The 15,553-nt window shown below is 37.6% G+C and overlaps 1 protein-coding gene across 7 annotated transcripts in view; it reads right to left on the reverse strand.

Moving 5' to 3' along the window:
* AKAP11 (A-kinase anchoring protein 11) overlaps positions 1-15,553 on the reverse strand; it is a 72,535-nt gene that overhangs the window by 48,743 nt on the left and 8,239 nt on the right. For all 7 annotated transcript variants that reach the window (XM_059684716.1, XM_059684719.1, XM_059684715.1 and 4 more), the window contains one exon: positions 8,660-8,769. In XM_059684716.1, the coding sequence (XP_059540699.1) occupies positions 8,660-8,719 (60 nt within the window). In that variant the 5' untranslated portion in view covers positions 8,720-8,769. The remainder of the gene's footprint in view (positions 1-8,659; positions 8,770-15,553) is intronic.

Here is a 15,553-nt window from a genome sequence, read left to right on the forward strand (position 1 = left end):
CAGCGGGTCGGAAAGCAAAGGTGACTTTCTCACAGAGCTGCTCGCAGGGCTGTGGGGGCGCGCGGCACTCACGGAGTCGCGGGGTCGCTGACGACACCATTGCTGTTTGCCCCGCCCTGGGAACTCTCTGAGACCCCGCCCCACTACATCCCCTCCCAAGCTGTGCTCAGTGACACAAGAGAGGCACCTGCGCTTTTGAAGGCTAACTGCAGTGAATCAGAGAGCTCCAAAACTTCCAAACAAAGAGGAGAAATATGTTGATATTGCTGTAGCCCCTGCTGGGTGGACCCACACACATAAGGGTGCCTCCAGCACAGACAGTGGCTCCTCGCAGTCAGCCAAAAATGCAAAGACAAAGAAACATGTCACAAATGAAAGAAATGGAGGAAAGCAAACTAATGGAGGACATAGAGTTCAGAACCACAGTTATAAGGTTACTCAAGAATCTGCTACGAACCTCCGCGGAACTTAGTGAGACCTTCAAGGATCTTAATAAGAATGCCAAAAAAATGGAAAAGAACCAATCAGAAATTAAACATACACTGACTGAAATAAAGAATAATATACAGAGATCCAACAGCAGACGAGAGGATCCCAAGAATCAAGTCAAAGATCTGAAATACGAAGAAGCAAAAAACACCTATCTGGAAAAGCAAAACGAAAAAAGAATCCAAAAATATGAAGATAGTGTGAGGAGCCTCTGGGACAACTTCAAGCATACCAACATCCGAATTATTGGGGTGCCAGAAGAAGAGAGACAGCAAGATACTGAAAGCCTATTTGAAGAAATAATGACAGAAAACTTCCCCTACCTGATGAAAGAAGTAGACTTACAAGTCCAGGAAGCGCAGAGAACCCCAAACAAAAGGAATCCAAAGAGGACCACGCCAAGACACATCATAATTAAAATGCCAAGGGCTAAAGACAAAGAGAGAATCTTAAAAGCAGCAAGAGAAAAAACAGTTAGTTACCTACAAGGGAGTACCCATATGACTGTCAGCTGATTTCTCAACAGAAACCATGCAGGCCAGAAGGGAGTGGCAAGAAATATTCAAAGTGATGAATGCCAAGAACCTACAACCAAGATTACTTTATCCAGCAAAGCTATCATTCAGAATTAAACGTCAGATAAAGAGCTTCACAGATAAGGAAAAACTAAAGGAGTTCATCACCACGAAACCAGGATTATATGAAATGCTGAAGGATATTCTTTATGTGATAAATACCATATGATCTCACTCATTTGTGGAATATATGAACAACATAAACTGATGAACAAGGACTGATCCAGAGATGGAGAGGCATTGATTGGACTGTCGGGCCCTGGAGGGAAGGTAGGGGAGGTGGGGGTAAGGGGGAGATATCAACCAAAGGACTTATATGCAAGCACATAGGCATAACCAATGGACATGGACAACGGGGGGGGGGGGGTGAGGACATGAGCGGGGGGCGGGGGGTAGGGGATAACGTGGGGATAAGGACACAGATGTAATATCTTAATCAATAAAAAATATATTTAAAAAAAAATCAGGACTGTGGTTTACAATACGGAGCAACAGTGTATCGAAGGGAACTTCAACACTCTCCTGAATACCTGACAGGACTAAGGCATGCCAAACAGAAGAGTAGAGGACGTAAAGGACCTTAACTACTGCACATTTTTATTTTTTTCACCTTTTACTTAAGAAACTAAATTTTTTTTCTTTTTCATCACCTGATTTTACCTTTTCAATTACTACATTTTTACTTTTAACCAGTATTATTACTACTACCATTTTACCTTTTTTTAAAAAGTGTCATTTTATTTTCTCTTTATTTTATTTTGGGATTAGTATTCTACATTCTATTTTCATCTTTCCATTAGCATCATTTTACTCTATCTCAACTTTACCTTTATGCCTAAACTCTCTTCCTCACTTTTCCCCTTTTGTTTTCGTTTCTCTTACCCCATTCCTGCTTTAGATTTTCCCTATTCCTTCTTTTCACGCCCCGTTAAAATTTCACCCTACTTATATATCTAATTTCCAACCCTGTGCTCTAAGTACATATACACCTCTCTCTTCTCTTTCTTCACTATACAAATTTTTTTTTCTCTGTGTCGTTTTGTTGTTGTTTGCTTGATTGTTGATAATATTGGGGGTTTTCTTATGCTTGTTTGTGAGATTTTTTTGTTTTTTCTTTTTCTCTTTTTGTTGTTGTTTTTTTGGTTATTTTTTGCTTCTGTTTTCCCTCGCCTCACTTGATATTAGCTGTTTGTAGTTTGCAATCATCTCTAGGTATCTATTGCTGGAATTTGTTGGGATTAGTGACTGTTCTATTGGAGTTTTCTCCCCATATAAATAGTTTCTTCCCCTCTTCTATTTCATTCTCTTTCTTTTCTCTCTTACTTTTTTTTTCCCTTTTACCAATCTCATTTTTGCACTCTTTTTTTATTCTTTCTCTATTTTTTCTTTTTTTCTTCTTCTTTCTTCCTTATCACCTAATTCTCTTTACTCTGGTGGTCAACTTTATTTGGAGTTATTAGTAAAGTGAATACATTTGTGTTCATTGCCTTGTGCGTTGTGCCTTGTTGTGTTGTATTTTGAGCCTTTAAATCAACGCGGCAGAGAGAGAACTACATAACCAAATACCTGGAGAAGAGGGATCATGGGGAGACAAAGAAACAGCCTGCATATGAAAGAAAAACAGGCATCACCAGAAGAGAGAGTAAACAAAATGGAGGCAATGGAGGCAAGCAACCTGTCAGAGAAAGAATTCAGAGAAATGGGCATAAGGTGGATGAAAAGAATGGAAGACAAATTCAATAATATGTGTAAGAACCAAGAGGAAATGAAGAAGAACCAAGAAGAAATGAAAAATGACATCACTGCTATAAAGAACTCAATAGAAAGCATCAACAGTAGACTAGAAGAAGCAGAGGACCGCATCAGTGAGCTAGAAGCTAGGAAAAAATACCCAAACAGAGCAGCTTCTAGAAAAAAAATTAAGAAGCAGGAGGAGAGCCTAAGAGAACTTTGGGACAACACAAAACAAAACAACATCCGCATAATAGGGGTACCAGAAGGAGAGGAAACTGAGCAAGGAATAGAAAACCTGTTTGAAGAAATAATGACAGAAAACTTCCCTGATAGAGGGAAGAAAAAACTCACACAAATCCAAGAAGCTCACAGAGTCCCAAACAAAATGAACCCCAAAAGACCGACACCAAGGCACATTATAATTAAATTGGCAAACACCAACGACAAAGCAAGAATCTTAAAAGCGGCCAGAGAGAGACAGAAAGTTACCTAAAAAGGATCCCACATCAGACTAGCGACTGATTTCTCAACAGAAACACATCAGGCAAGAAGGGAATGGAATGAAATATACAAACTCATGCAAAGGAAGGGTCTGAATCCAAGAATACTATACCCAGCGAGGCTATCAATCAAAATTGAGGGTCAAATCAGGAGCTTCACAGACAAAAACGGTCTACGGGAGTTTATTACAACCAAACCAGCAATGCAAGAAATGCTAAAGGGTCTGCTGTAAAAAGAAAAAATAGGAAACAAAGAAGGAACACAGAGGTAAAGAATAAAAATGGCAACAAACAAGTATCTATCAATAATAACTTTAAATGTAAATGGATTAAATGCCCCAATCAAAAGACATAGTGTAACTGAGTGGATAATAAAACATGACCCATATATCTGCTGTCTACAGGAAACCCACCGCAGAAAAAAAGATGCACACAGACAGATGGTGAAGGGATGGGAAAAGGTTTTTGAGGTGAATGGAAATGAAAAAAAAGCTGGGATAGCAATACTTTTATCTGGCAAATTAGACCTCAAAGTGAAGGACATAAAATGAGATAAGGAAGGCCACTTCATAATACTAATGGGAGCAATCCAACAAGAAGAAATAACTCTGGTAAACATATACGCACCCAATATAGGAGCACCCAAATACATAAAAAAAACTTCTGGAGGAGATCAAGGGAGAGATTGACAGCAATACAACCATAGTAGGGGACTTTAATACCCCACTATCACCACTGGACAAATCCTCTAAACAAAAAATCAGCTAAGAAACATCAATCCTAAATGACTCAATAGATCAGATGGAATTGTCATCTTCAGAACATTTCACCCCAAAGCCACAGAATATACATTCTTCTCAAGTGCACATGGCTCATTTTCAAAGATAGACCATATATTGGGTCACAGGCAAAGTCTCTTCAAATTCAAGAAAATAGAAATCGTATCAAGCATCTTCTCAGATCACAATGGCATAAAACTAGAAATCAACAATAAAAACAATCCAAAAAAATCAAACACATGGAGACTAAATAGCATGCTATTAAACAATGACTGGGTTACCAGAGAGATCGAAGAAGAAATAAAAACCTCATGGCAACAAACGACAATGAAAACACAACAATCCAAAACCTTTGGGACACAGCGAAAGCAGTCTTGAGAGGGAAGTTCATAGCTCTACAAGCCTACTGTAAAAAAAAAGAAACAATGATAATAAATTACCTAACCTTACAACTCAAAGAGTTAGAAAGAGAGCAACAAGAAAAGCCCAGTGTAAGCAGAAGGAAGGAAATAATAAAGATCAGAGTGGAGATAAACGACATAGAGACCAAAAAAACAATACAAAAGATCAACAAACCAAGAGCTGGTTCTTTGAAAGGATAAACAAGATTGATGAACCTCTAGCCAGGCTCACCAAGAAACAAAGAGAGAGGACCCAAATAAACAAAATCAGAAATGAAAGAGGATAAGTAACAACAGACCCCACAGAAATACAAAGGATTGTTAAAAAATACTATGGACAGCCCTACTCCAACAAACTAGACAACCTGGAGGAAATGGACATATTCCTAGAAAAATACAACATTCCAAAACTCAATGAGGAAGAATCTAAAAATCTCAATAGGCCAATAACTATGGAAGAAATTGAAGCAGTAATCAAAAAGCTTCCAGCAAACAAAAGCCCAGGACCAGATGGCTTCACAGGGGAGTTTTACCAAACATTCAAGGAAGACCTAAAACCTATCCTCCTCAGACTATTCCAAAAAATTCAAGAGGAAGGAACACTTCCAAGCTCATTCTATGAAACCAGCATCACCCTAATACCAAAACCAGGTAAAGACAACACAATGAAAGAGAATTACTGGCCAATATCCCTCATGAACATAGATGCCAAAATCCTCAACAAAAACCTAGCAAATCGGATCCAGCAGTACATCAGAAAGATCATACACCACGACCAAGTAGGATTTATCCCAGGGATGCAAGGATGGTACAATATCCGCAAATCAGTAAACGTAATACATCACATAAAAAAATTGAGAGATAAAAACCACATAGTCATATCAATTGATGCAGAAAAAGCATTTGACAAAATCCAACACCATGTTTGATAAAAACTCTCAGCAAAGTGGGAATAGAAGGATCATACCTCAACATAATAAAAGTCATATATGACAAACCCACAGCCAACATCATATTCAATGGGCAAAAACTAAAACCATTTCCCCTAAGAACAGGAACAAGACAGGGGTGCTCACTCTCACCACTCCTGTTCGACATAGTACTGGAAGTATTAGCCATTGCGATTAGACAAGAAGAAGAAATAAAAGGCATCCAAATTGTCCTTATTTGCAGGTGACATGATATTGTACATAAAAAATCCTAAAGAATCCATCAAAAAACTATTAGACTTAATAAATGAATTTGGCAATGTAGCAGGATACAAAATTAATGCCAAGAAATCTATGGCATTTCTATACACCAATAATGAACTTACAGAAAGAGAGACTAAAAAAGTAGTCCCATTTACCATCACACCAAAAAAATTAAGATACCTAGGAATAAACTTAACTAAAGAGGTTAAAAGACCTCTACTCAGAAAACTACAGGACATTGAAAAAAGAGATAGAGGAAGATATAAACAGATGGAAGAACATACCATGTTTTTCGATTGGTAGAATAACATCATTAAAATGTCCATACTACCCAAAGCAATCTATAAATTCAATGCACTTCCCATTAAAATACCAACGACGTATTTCACAGACTTAGAATAAACTCTCCAAAAATTCATCTGGAATAAAAACATCCCTGAATAGCTGCAGCGATCCTGAGAAAGAAGAACAAAGTAGGTGGGATCTCAATACCTGATATCAAGCTGTATTACAAAGCCATGGTTCTCAAAACTACCTGGTACTGGCACAAAAACAGACATATAGATCAATGGAATAGAATAGAGAACCCAGAAATCAACCTGAACCAATATGCTCAATTAATATTTGACAAAGGAGGCAAGAACATGCAATGGAGTCAAGACAGTCTCTTCAATAAATGGTGTTGGGAAAATTGGACAGATACATGCAGGAAAATGAAACTAGACCACCAACTTACACCATACACAAAAATAAACTCAAAATGGATAAAGGACTTAAATGTAAGACGAGAAACCATAAAAATACTAGAGGAATCCAGAGGCAACAAAATCTCAGACATATGCCGAAGCAATTTCTTCACTGATACATCTCCTAGGACATTGGAAACTAAAGAGAAAATAAACAAATGGGACGACAGCAAAATAAAAAGCTTCTGCACAGCAAAAGAAACCATCAACAAAACAACAAGAAAGCCCACTGCATGGGAGAACATATTTGCCAATGTTTTCCCCGATAAGGGTTTAATCTCCAACATTCATAGGGAACTCATACAACTTAACAAAAGGAAGATAAACAATCCAATCAAAAAATGGGCAAAGGACCTAAATAGACACTTTTCAAAAGAGGACATTCAGAAAGCCAAGAGACATATGAAAACATGCTCCAAGTCACTAATCATCTGAGAGATGCGAATCAAAACAACAATGAGGTATCATCTCACACCTGTCAGAATGGCTATCATCAACAAATCTACAAAGGACAAGTGCTGGAGAGGATGCGGAGAAAAGGGAACACTCATGCACTGCTGGTGGGAATGCAGCCTGGTTCAGCCACTATGGAAGACAGTATGGAGTTTCCTCAAAAAGTTAAAAATGGAACTCCCATTTGACCCAGTGATCCCACTTCTAGGAATATATCCCAAGAAACCAGAAACACCAAACAGAAAGGATATATGCATCCCTATGTTCATAGCAGCACAATTTACCACTGCAAAGATCTGGAGGCAGCTTAAGTGCCCATCAGCAGATGAATGGATTAGAAAACTGTGGTACATCTACACAATGGAATACTATGCTGCTGTAAAAAAGAAGGAATTCTTACCATTTGCAACAGCATGGATGCAACTGGAGAGCATTATGCTAAGTGAAATAAGCCAGTCAATGAAAATAAAACTACCACATGATCTCACTCATTTATGGATAATAAAGGCCATTATAAACTGATGAGCAAAAATAGATACAGAGGTAGAGCAGCATCCAACAGACTGTCAAACTACAGCAGGAAGGCTGGGGAGGGTTGGGGGGCGTGAGGGGGGTAAGAGATCAACCGAAGGACTTGTATGCATGCATATAAGCATAACCAATGGACACAAGACACTGGGGGGTAGGGGAGGCCAGGGGAATGTCAAGGGGCAAAAAAAAAGAGACATATGTAATACTCTTTGTAATACTTTAAGCAATAAAACAAAATTAAAAAAAATAATAATAGTATGAAATTTCAGCTATGGCCTAATTCCTCATATTAGTAAATTTGAGTCAAACAGGTATGTAGTATTATGCTTAAAAAACAAGGTCAGCAGCTCATTACTATATTTTGTATGCATATTTCTTAGTTCTAATTATTAATATAAAGCAATCTGTATAATTTAATTATTCGCTTAAAGCTATGGGTCCTGTTGCATATAATATGAGAAGAGTATAATACACTACAGTTTACAGAAAGTAGAAATGTGCTCACTACTGATTATCTAATACCTAGTGTAGGACCTGACCTATAAAAAACATTCAAATTTATATTTCCAGAATGAATGAATGAATGAATGAATGAATGAATGGGGAGAAAGCACCAATGAGAGAAGAAAGTGGCTGCTACATCCTCCATGTCCTTAAAGGCAGGAAGGTGGAAGCCCTCCAGCACATCTGGACAGCAATACCTCTGGCAAAGTGGACATAAGAAGTACACCCCCTGGTGGTACAGGTTCCTTGAAAAGAGAGAGAGGCAAGGGCAGAGAAGTGGCGCCACAGGGCAAATTAGCCACCAAAATGCCACATGCCTCCAGTCCTTCTAGCCCAAGGGAAAGGAAGGATGGAAGGATGGATGGATGGATGGATGGATGGATGGATGGATGGATGGAGAGATGGATGGATGGATGGATGGATGGATGGATGGATGGATGGATGGACGGACGATAATACTTTGGGGTAGAGCTAAAGATCTATAAGAAAATTTACAACTGATACTTATATTGCTAAAAAGATGATAGAAAACTATCTGCTGAGAAGAAATGGGGAGGCACTGTGATCTTTAGGAAATAAGGTTCATTATCTTCTTGATTTCCTATCACTACTATCATATATTTCAATCTTTGCAGTATTTCAATGTTACTAATTTCAATGAGTAATTGAAACAAGAATATCACAGCTGCTTAACAAAAAAAATCAACATTTTCACTAAACTATCACTAAAAGTAATGTAATATAGAGAACTTACTTTTCTGACAGATGCTCTAGTCTTCATGTGACTGTTTCTGAAAGTCTGGAAGGTTGCCATAACTATATTGCTGCTGTATGTGATGAATGAAGAGTTAATCCATAAAATACCTAAAGAACACATATTAAAAGAAAACAATTTATTAACTTTAGTGACTCAGGCAAGCATTTTTCCCTAAAATAACTTCTAAAATAGTTTTTGAGTAAAAACATAAACAAAAATTCTGAGCCATGAAATTTTTACTTAGCAATTCCAACAAGAATAGTTGAAAGACATGTTAATATCAGTACCTTAATATGATACCACATTATTACAAAAATTTTATTTTTATGTTCAAGGTTATTTTTTTTTAAATATATATTTTATTGATTTTTTACAGAGAGGAAGGGAGATAGAGAGTTAGAAACATCGATGAGAGAGAAACATCGATCAGCTGCCTCCTGCACATCTCCTACTAGGGATGTGCCCGCAACCCAGGTACATGCCCTTGACCGGAATCGAACCTGGGACCTTTCAGTCTGCAGGCCGACGCGCTATCCACTGAGCCAAACCGGTTTCGGCATGTTCAAGGTTATTATAAAGTAGTTTATCATTCAATCTCGCTGCCCTTTTTATTGCAAATAAAAATATTTGAAAGCCTCAATAAGTATTTGAAAAACCTTTTAAAATCTAAAATAGAGAATATCACAAAAAGATTACAGCCTTCTTGTCTCCTAAAAGTCTCTCTATCCTCATAGCAACTGTGAATGCTCTAGAGACATTCTTACTTCTTGAGCAGATAAGTTTGATAATATACAAATAAAAATGTGAAATCTGTACATATCAAATTAAAATCAAATAAACAAAAACAAATTCTTTATATAGTAATCTTAACAGCATACCAATGACTAGAGTTCAAAAAAACATCCAAATTCAATGATGAATAGTACTTAACCCCTAGAGTGCCGGGGAGCGCGATCGCACTCCTCCTGTCTTTCGCCGAAAGTCCCGGGAGCGCTATCAAAGCTGCGAAATGGCGTCCAGTTCTAAGTCTGCTTTTATTAGTGATGATGATATTGCTAAATATGTCGATGTAGTAAAGGTTTCCTTAAGTTTTTGAATATGTAACTAAATTTACTTGCGATTCATAATTTTTTTCCTAAACTGCTATAAAATCAGCAAAAATGCCTTGGCAATTTTAGCATAGTTCCTAGGATATTCGTTAGCACTCAAAGGGTTAAAACACATGCATGCACATGTGTGCACACAGATACAAAGCCCTTGGGAGACAATCTAAAATTAAGTCTTAACTTTTTAATCAATGCTTTAATAAAATACCTTTGAGAGCTTAAATCAACTCAGCATTAATCACTCAATATCAACATCTGACCACAGTAACTTGGTCATTCAACATTTACTTGCATTAGATGCTATGGATACAGGGGAGAACAGCCAGGAAAATGTTTTATTATAGTAAAGGGTGGGAATGAGAAGTGAATGCTAAATCACTAAATAACTAAAAAATTTGAGTCAATAAAGATTTAATGGTTAATTAGTTTCAATCAAACTTGTCTTATAAAAATTACCTAACTGCCCTGGCCAGGTGGCTCATTTAGTTGGCACATATTCCATACACCAAAAGGTTTTGGGTTCAATTCCCAGTCAGGGCACACACTCAGGTTTTGGGTTCGATCCCCAGTTGGGGATGTTTCTGTCTCTCTACTTTCCTCCTGCTCTCTAAAAAAAAATCAATGACCATATCCTGAGATGAGGACTGGAAAAAAAAAGAATAACCTCGTAGAAATTTTAAAGACATTCAGTTATTAATATTAATTTTATTATAAAGAGACTTATATGAAAAACCAGACTTCAATCTAGTCCCATTAGAACTGCAAAAAACACTAAATTTTAGCAGAGTTCTAATTTTATATTCTTGTACTATAGACATAAAGCTGAAGTGTGTGTGTACCCCCACACATCCACCTTCCTTTGCAGCAGTTCTCAACCTGTGGGTCGCGACCCCTTTGGCAGTCGAATGACCTTCACAGGGGTCGCCTAAGACCATTCTGCATATCAGATATTTACATTACGATTCATAACAGTAGCAACATTACAGTTAGGAAGTATCAACGAAAATAATTTTATGGTTGGGTCACAACATGAGGAACTGTATTTAAAGGGCCAGAAGGTTGAGAACCACTGCTTTAGAGATTACTAGATTCTAATTGTCAGACAAAGAACTATGATTACATACTATTCTGAACTAAGATAAATCCTAGTGGTCTAACAATAAAATTTGATCAATGACTGGAACTGAAGTAGGACTGCAAGAAAGGAAACAGAGGTCCCCAAAACACATGATAAAGAGAGATACACTGAAAGGGTGAGGGCTATGCCCTCCATCTTACTCCGGATCCTCCATATTTAGGCAGCAGCCATCAGCCCTGTGCTCAGCAAGGAGCTTCTTCCCAGAAGCCCAAGCCTCTGCTCTTTAAACTAACCAACGACAATCAAGGGACGTGCGCGCCATAGACACAACCACATCCTGTATAACAAGACCCCAACTTGCACCTGGCCAATCAGCAGGGCCCACAGTCATCTCTCCTCCCCTTACTCCAACCCCCCCTATTAAACCCCGCTTCCCACGAGGCTAGCTCTCTCTCGCCGCTGCATCGGTAAAGAGGCTGGGAGCCAAACCCGAGTTTGAATAAAGACTCTTTGCTTTTGCATCGGACTCGGCTGGCTCCCTGGTGGTGGTCTTTTGGGGATCTTGAAATCTGGGCATAACAACACCAGGATTCAGAAAAGTACCATTTGTGTTCCTGTTGTACCTCTCATTAGCTTTGTTTCCTTTAGGTAAATTGCAGTATCTCTGGGTCTGTTTCCTCAATATATATATTACCTCACTTACCCAGAAAGTTTATTATGGGAATCAAATGAAAAATAACTTATAGGAGGCACTTTGGAAATTATAAAACATAGGTAAAATAAAAATTAAAATATTTATGGGGCAAAATGAACAAGAGGACCAAAATTATCAAAACAAGGTGCAAATATAAAGACTTATGTGGCCAAAACAAGAAAATAATCCTTTTATTTATCCCAGTCCAACTCACTCCCCTCCACACCCCCAGAGCTCTCTTCAACTGCCAGAAGCCCTTAGGCCAATGGACTTGCCTCAAACTTCACATAAAAGATGTAATATAGAGGTCAACACAAGGGTTTCAGAAAACTCTCAAATTCAGCTCCCAAGTAAACTGACACCACCTTTCTGGAGGGCAATTTTGAAATGCATATCAAAACCCTGAAAATATTCCTACCCTATGACACAACAATTCTACATCTGGGAATCAGCAAAGGAAACGATGATTCTGGAGCATCTATGATTCTAACTAAAGTTTATAAAGCACCAAGTGCTTTGCTGAGATTATTAAGTTAATATCTCATTTAATCCTTAGGACTGAATGAGTAGTATTCCAATTTTATAATGAGAAAAACAGGCAAGTGGAAATTAATAATTCATCCAAGCCACACAGCAAGCAGTAGAGTGAGGACTCAAATCCAAATCTTCAAACTCTATCAACCGGGCATAAAGGTTTGAAAAGCTGTTCATCACACTTTATCGTAGAGAAAATAAGCAGCACTCAAGATACCAGAAAAAAGGGAGTAACTGAATAAATTGTCATGCATTCCTGAGATGGTAATGGCAGCCTTTTAAAAACAATGAGGAAGGGCAGACGGGAGAGGCACACAAAACATCTTTACTTTCTCTGACTCCTGAAAGGGTGGAGTTGGAAAAAGAGATGGGAAAAAGCAATAACCTTTGCAGCTGCTGACAAGAGGCAATATGAGCAAAGATTAAACACTAAATCATTGGAGGGGAAAAAAACTGACCAATTATCTACATGAGCTGCTCACCTGAAGGTGCGACATGCCACGCCCACCCCAGGGCAGAAGAAAGAGTTCCAATGAGCTTGTGGGGAGGCCTGTGGTACTCTCAGACAACATCCCAGATCTGACATCTCTAGCTACCCCAGTTCACTCTACCTACAATATTCCTGAGTAGCAAACCTAGATAGAACACTCTTTTCAAAACAAAATAGAATCCAATACAGACCTTTAAAGAAAAATTTAAAAAATAAATAAAACCAATATAAGAAGGAATATACTAAAAAAAGAAAAAAAAATCCAGACAAATATAATCATGCCACCCAAAATTCACATTATTTATTTTCAGGATAATACCTCAGAATTTATATTAATAAAAAAGAAACTAAATTTAATTTCACATCTACACTTTTCTTCACTCATTAAAAAAACACAATTATGAACCCTACTCCTTTCACTGTGTATATCTTAAACATAAGTAAAACATCTCACAAAGAAAAAAAATCTATCAGAGAATATCTATGCAATGGTCCATAAAAGTGGACCTAACATGAGATTAAATGACTTGCACTCTGGTAAAGAAAAAACAATCACTTTGGAAATGATGCCAAGACAGATGGGGAGAAAGAGTAACAGCAGCATTTCTTCACTATCTTATATGATTAGAGTGTATGCAGTTTTAGACAGATTTCATAAGAGGAGCAAAAATACAATATTTTTCCTGAGGACACTTCTGTATTAAAATAATAAACTTTTCATTTAAAGTTTGTTTTTTTGCTCTGTGACATATTCTGGGTGAATAAACAAGAGTCCTAAACAGGAAAATACTAATTGTGTTGCTCTATAGTCAAAGAAATGAAAGTGAGCCTAAGTCATTTTTTTAAAAAGCAGATCCGAGACAAGAAAGTACAGACAGACAAGGGAAACAAGTCAAAAGTGAGCTGCCAGAGCTCAGGAAAGACACAGGATATAAAAACAATAACATGAAATCCTTTAGAAACAGCAAAAAGCAGAACACACATTGTTTAAAACACTGGAACACCAAAGAAGTTTTAAGAAATATCACAAAATATAAAAGATAACAAATGAAAGCAATTAAAGAAACAACTATAAAAGGTACAGAAAACAGTATAGGACACTCTGAATAAGTTACACCTATCCTTTGATCCTGCAATTTCACATCTTATCCTACATATATACTTACAAAACTTCACAAAGATATATGTGAAAGAATATTAAAACAAAATAAGATAAAACATCAAAAATAATCTATAAGTCCATCAATTAAAATAAATTATAATATATTCATATTATTACCCAGCTGTTGGAAATAGTTATATCAATACATATTGATATGACAGCATGTCCACAAAATATTAATAGAAAAGACAAGTTACAGAACAGTGTAAATAGTGTGCTCTCTACTTGTGATTAAAAAAAAATTACAAACACAACTCCGACACACCTATGTATGTGTATGCACACACGTAGGAAAAATGACAGATACAGATTAAATTCATGATAGTGGTCACTCATGACAATTAAGTTTTTTTAAATGTTATAAAATGTCATATAACATGGGAAGACTAGTGTCCCAGTGCACGAATTCATGCACATTGAAAGGAAATTAATTAGAAGAAATACTTTCATATCACTATTCACATCTTGCTAATGAAATAGGATTAGAAAATAGGATTCTACCGAGTCTCCTATCTACCTAATCCAGGACTTCTGTGAGGATCAAATGAGATGAGGCATGGGAAAACGTTTCACAAACATTTGGTTAAACTGTAAAATGTTTGCATCTGGCTATAAAGCAAGTCGGGTTCCTGGGATAAAAAAAATTCCAAGGATGCTAGTCTCTAAGGAGAGAAAGCCAGGTGTTGCTACGTGACATCATTACCTGATGCCCACAGCAACTGTTTCCGGGCTGGGCTGGGCTGTGGGCCATATTTTGTGCCATGGGGTCTTGGCAGTGTTGGCTGTGATTTGGTGGGGTGTAGCTCTGGGGTGGTGGTGGGGCCTGTGTCCCAATTGGGGGAAGTTGAGTGTTGGTTTGTTGGTGCCAGGTCCGTGGTGCCATTTATTTTTAAATGGCCAGTGTGTTTCATGGCAGATCCTACATTGAGCGTCTGGCCCCTGGTGATCAGTGCGTGTCATAGCTACCAGTGGGATGGACAGACACTTAGCCTTTTCTATATATAGATAATAAATTAAGTAAAATAAGGCAGGTTCCAGCATGTTCACATTATCCCCATTTTATGTAAAATCTGTATTACTACATGTCTATATTTTTATGTCCAGTAAAAGAGAACATATATTAAGGGGTATAAATATTGGTTTTGTCTGGGTAGATGCAATATTGTATGTTTTATTTTTCTGGATGTGCAAGCATTCTTTTATAATAAGAAAAACAAATATATCCCAGTCTTTTCTCCTCTCCTCTGGCCTAAGAAATTAAGAAATGTTCAAGACAGCATCATCTACATCTTGGCCTTTTTATAACATGACTTAACCAACCAAGCCCAGGAGTTTCTGAAATGCCTTCCTACTCTTCCATCATCAATAGTGTCCTATCTTGACTCTCTTCCTACTGCACCAGTTCTCAAACTTCAGTACACATAAGGACCAACTTACTTCTAACAACCTCCCCCAACCCCGAAGATCTCTAGATTCAAGTCTACATGGAAAATAGAAATCTTTATTTTTAATAAGTACTCTTTTATTTCTGATTGAGAAACAACTGTCTAGCCATTACATTAGTCACCTCCTCTAAATTATTTTATAATTTGTTACTCAAATACTAATATTTTCTTTTTTAATCCTCACCAGAGGATATTTTCCTATTGCTTTTCAGAGAGAGTGGAAGGGGGGAAAGAGGGGGAGGAGAGAGAAACATCAATGTGGGAGAGACACATGGACTAGTCACCTCCCCCACAAGCCTCCACTTGGGGGCGGAATCCAACTCAAAACCCAGGTACTTGCCTTGACCAGGAATCGAACCCTTGACACTCTAATCACTGAGCA

Source organism: Myotis daubentonii, chromosome 2 (assembly GCF_963259705.1).
Source record: "Myotis daubentonii chromosome 2, mMyoDau2.1, whole genome shotgun sequence".
In the NCBI taxonomy this organism is placed as follows: domain Eukaryota; kingdom Metazoa; phylum Chordata; class Mammalia; order Chiroptera; family Vespertilionidae; genus Myotis; species Myotis daubentonii.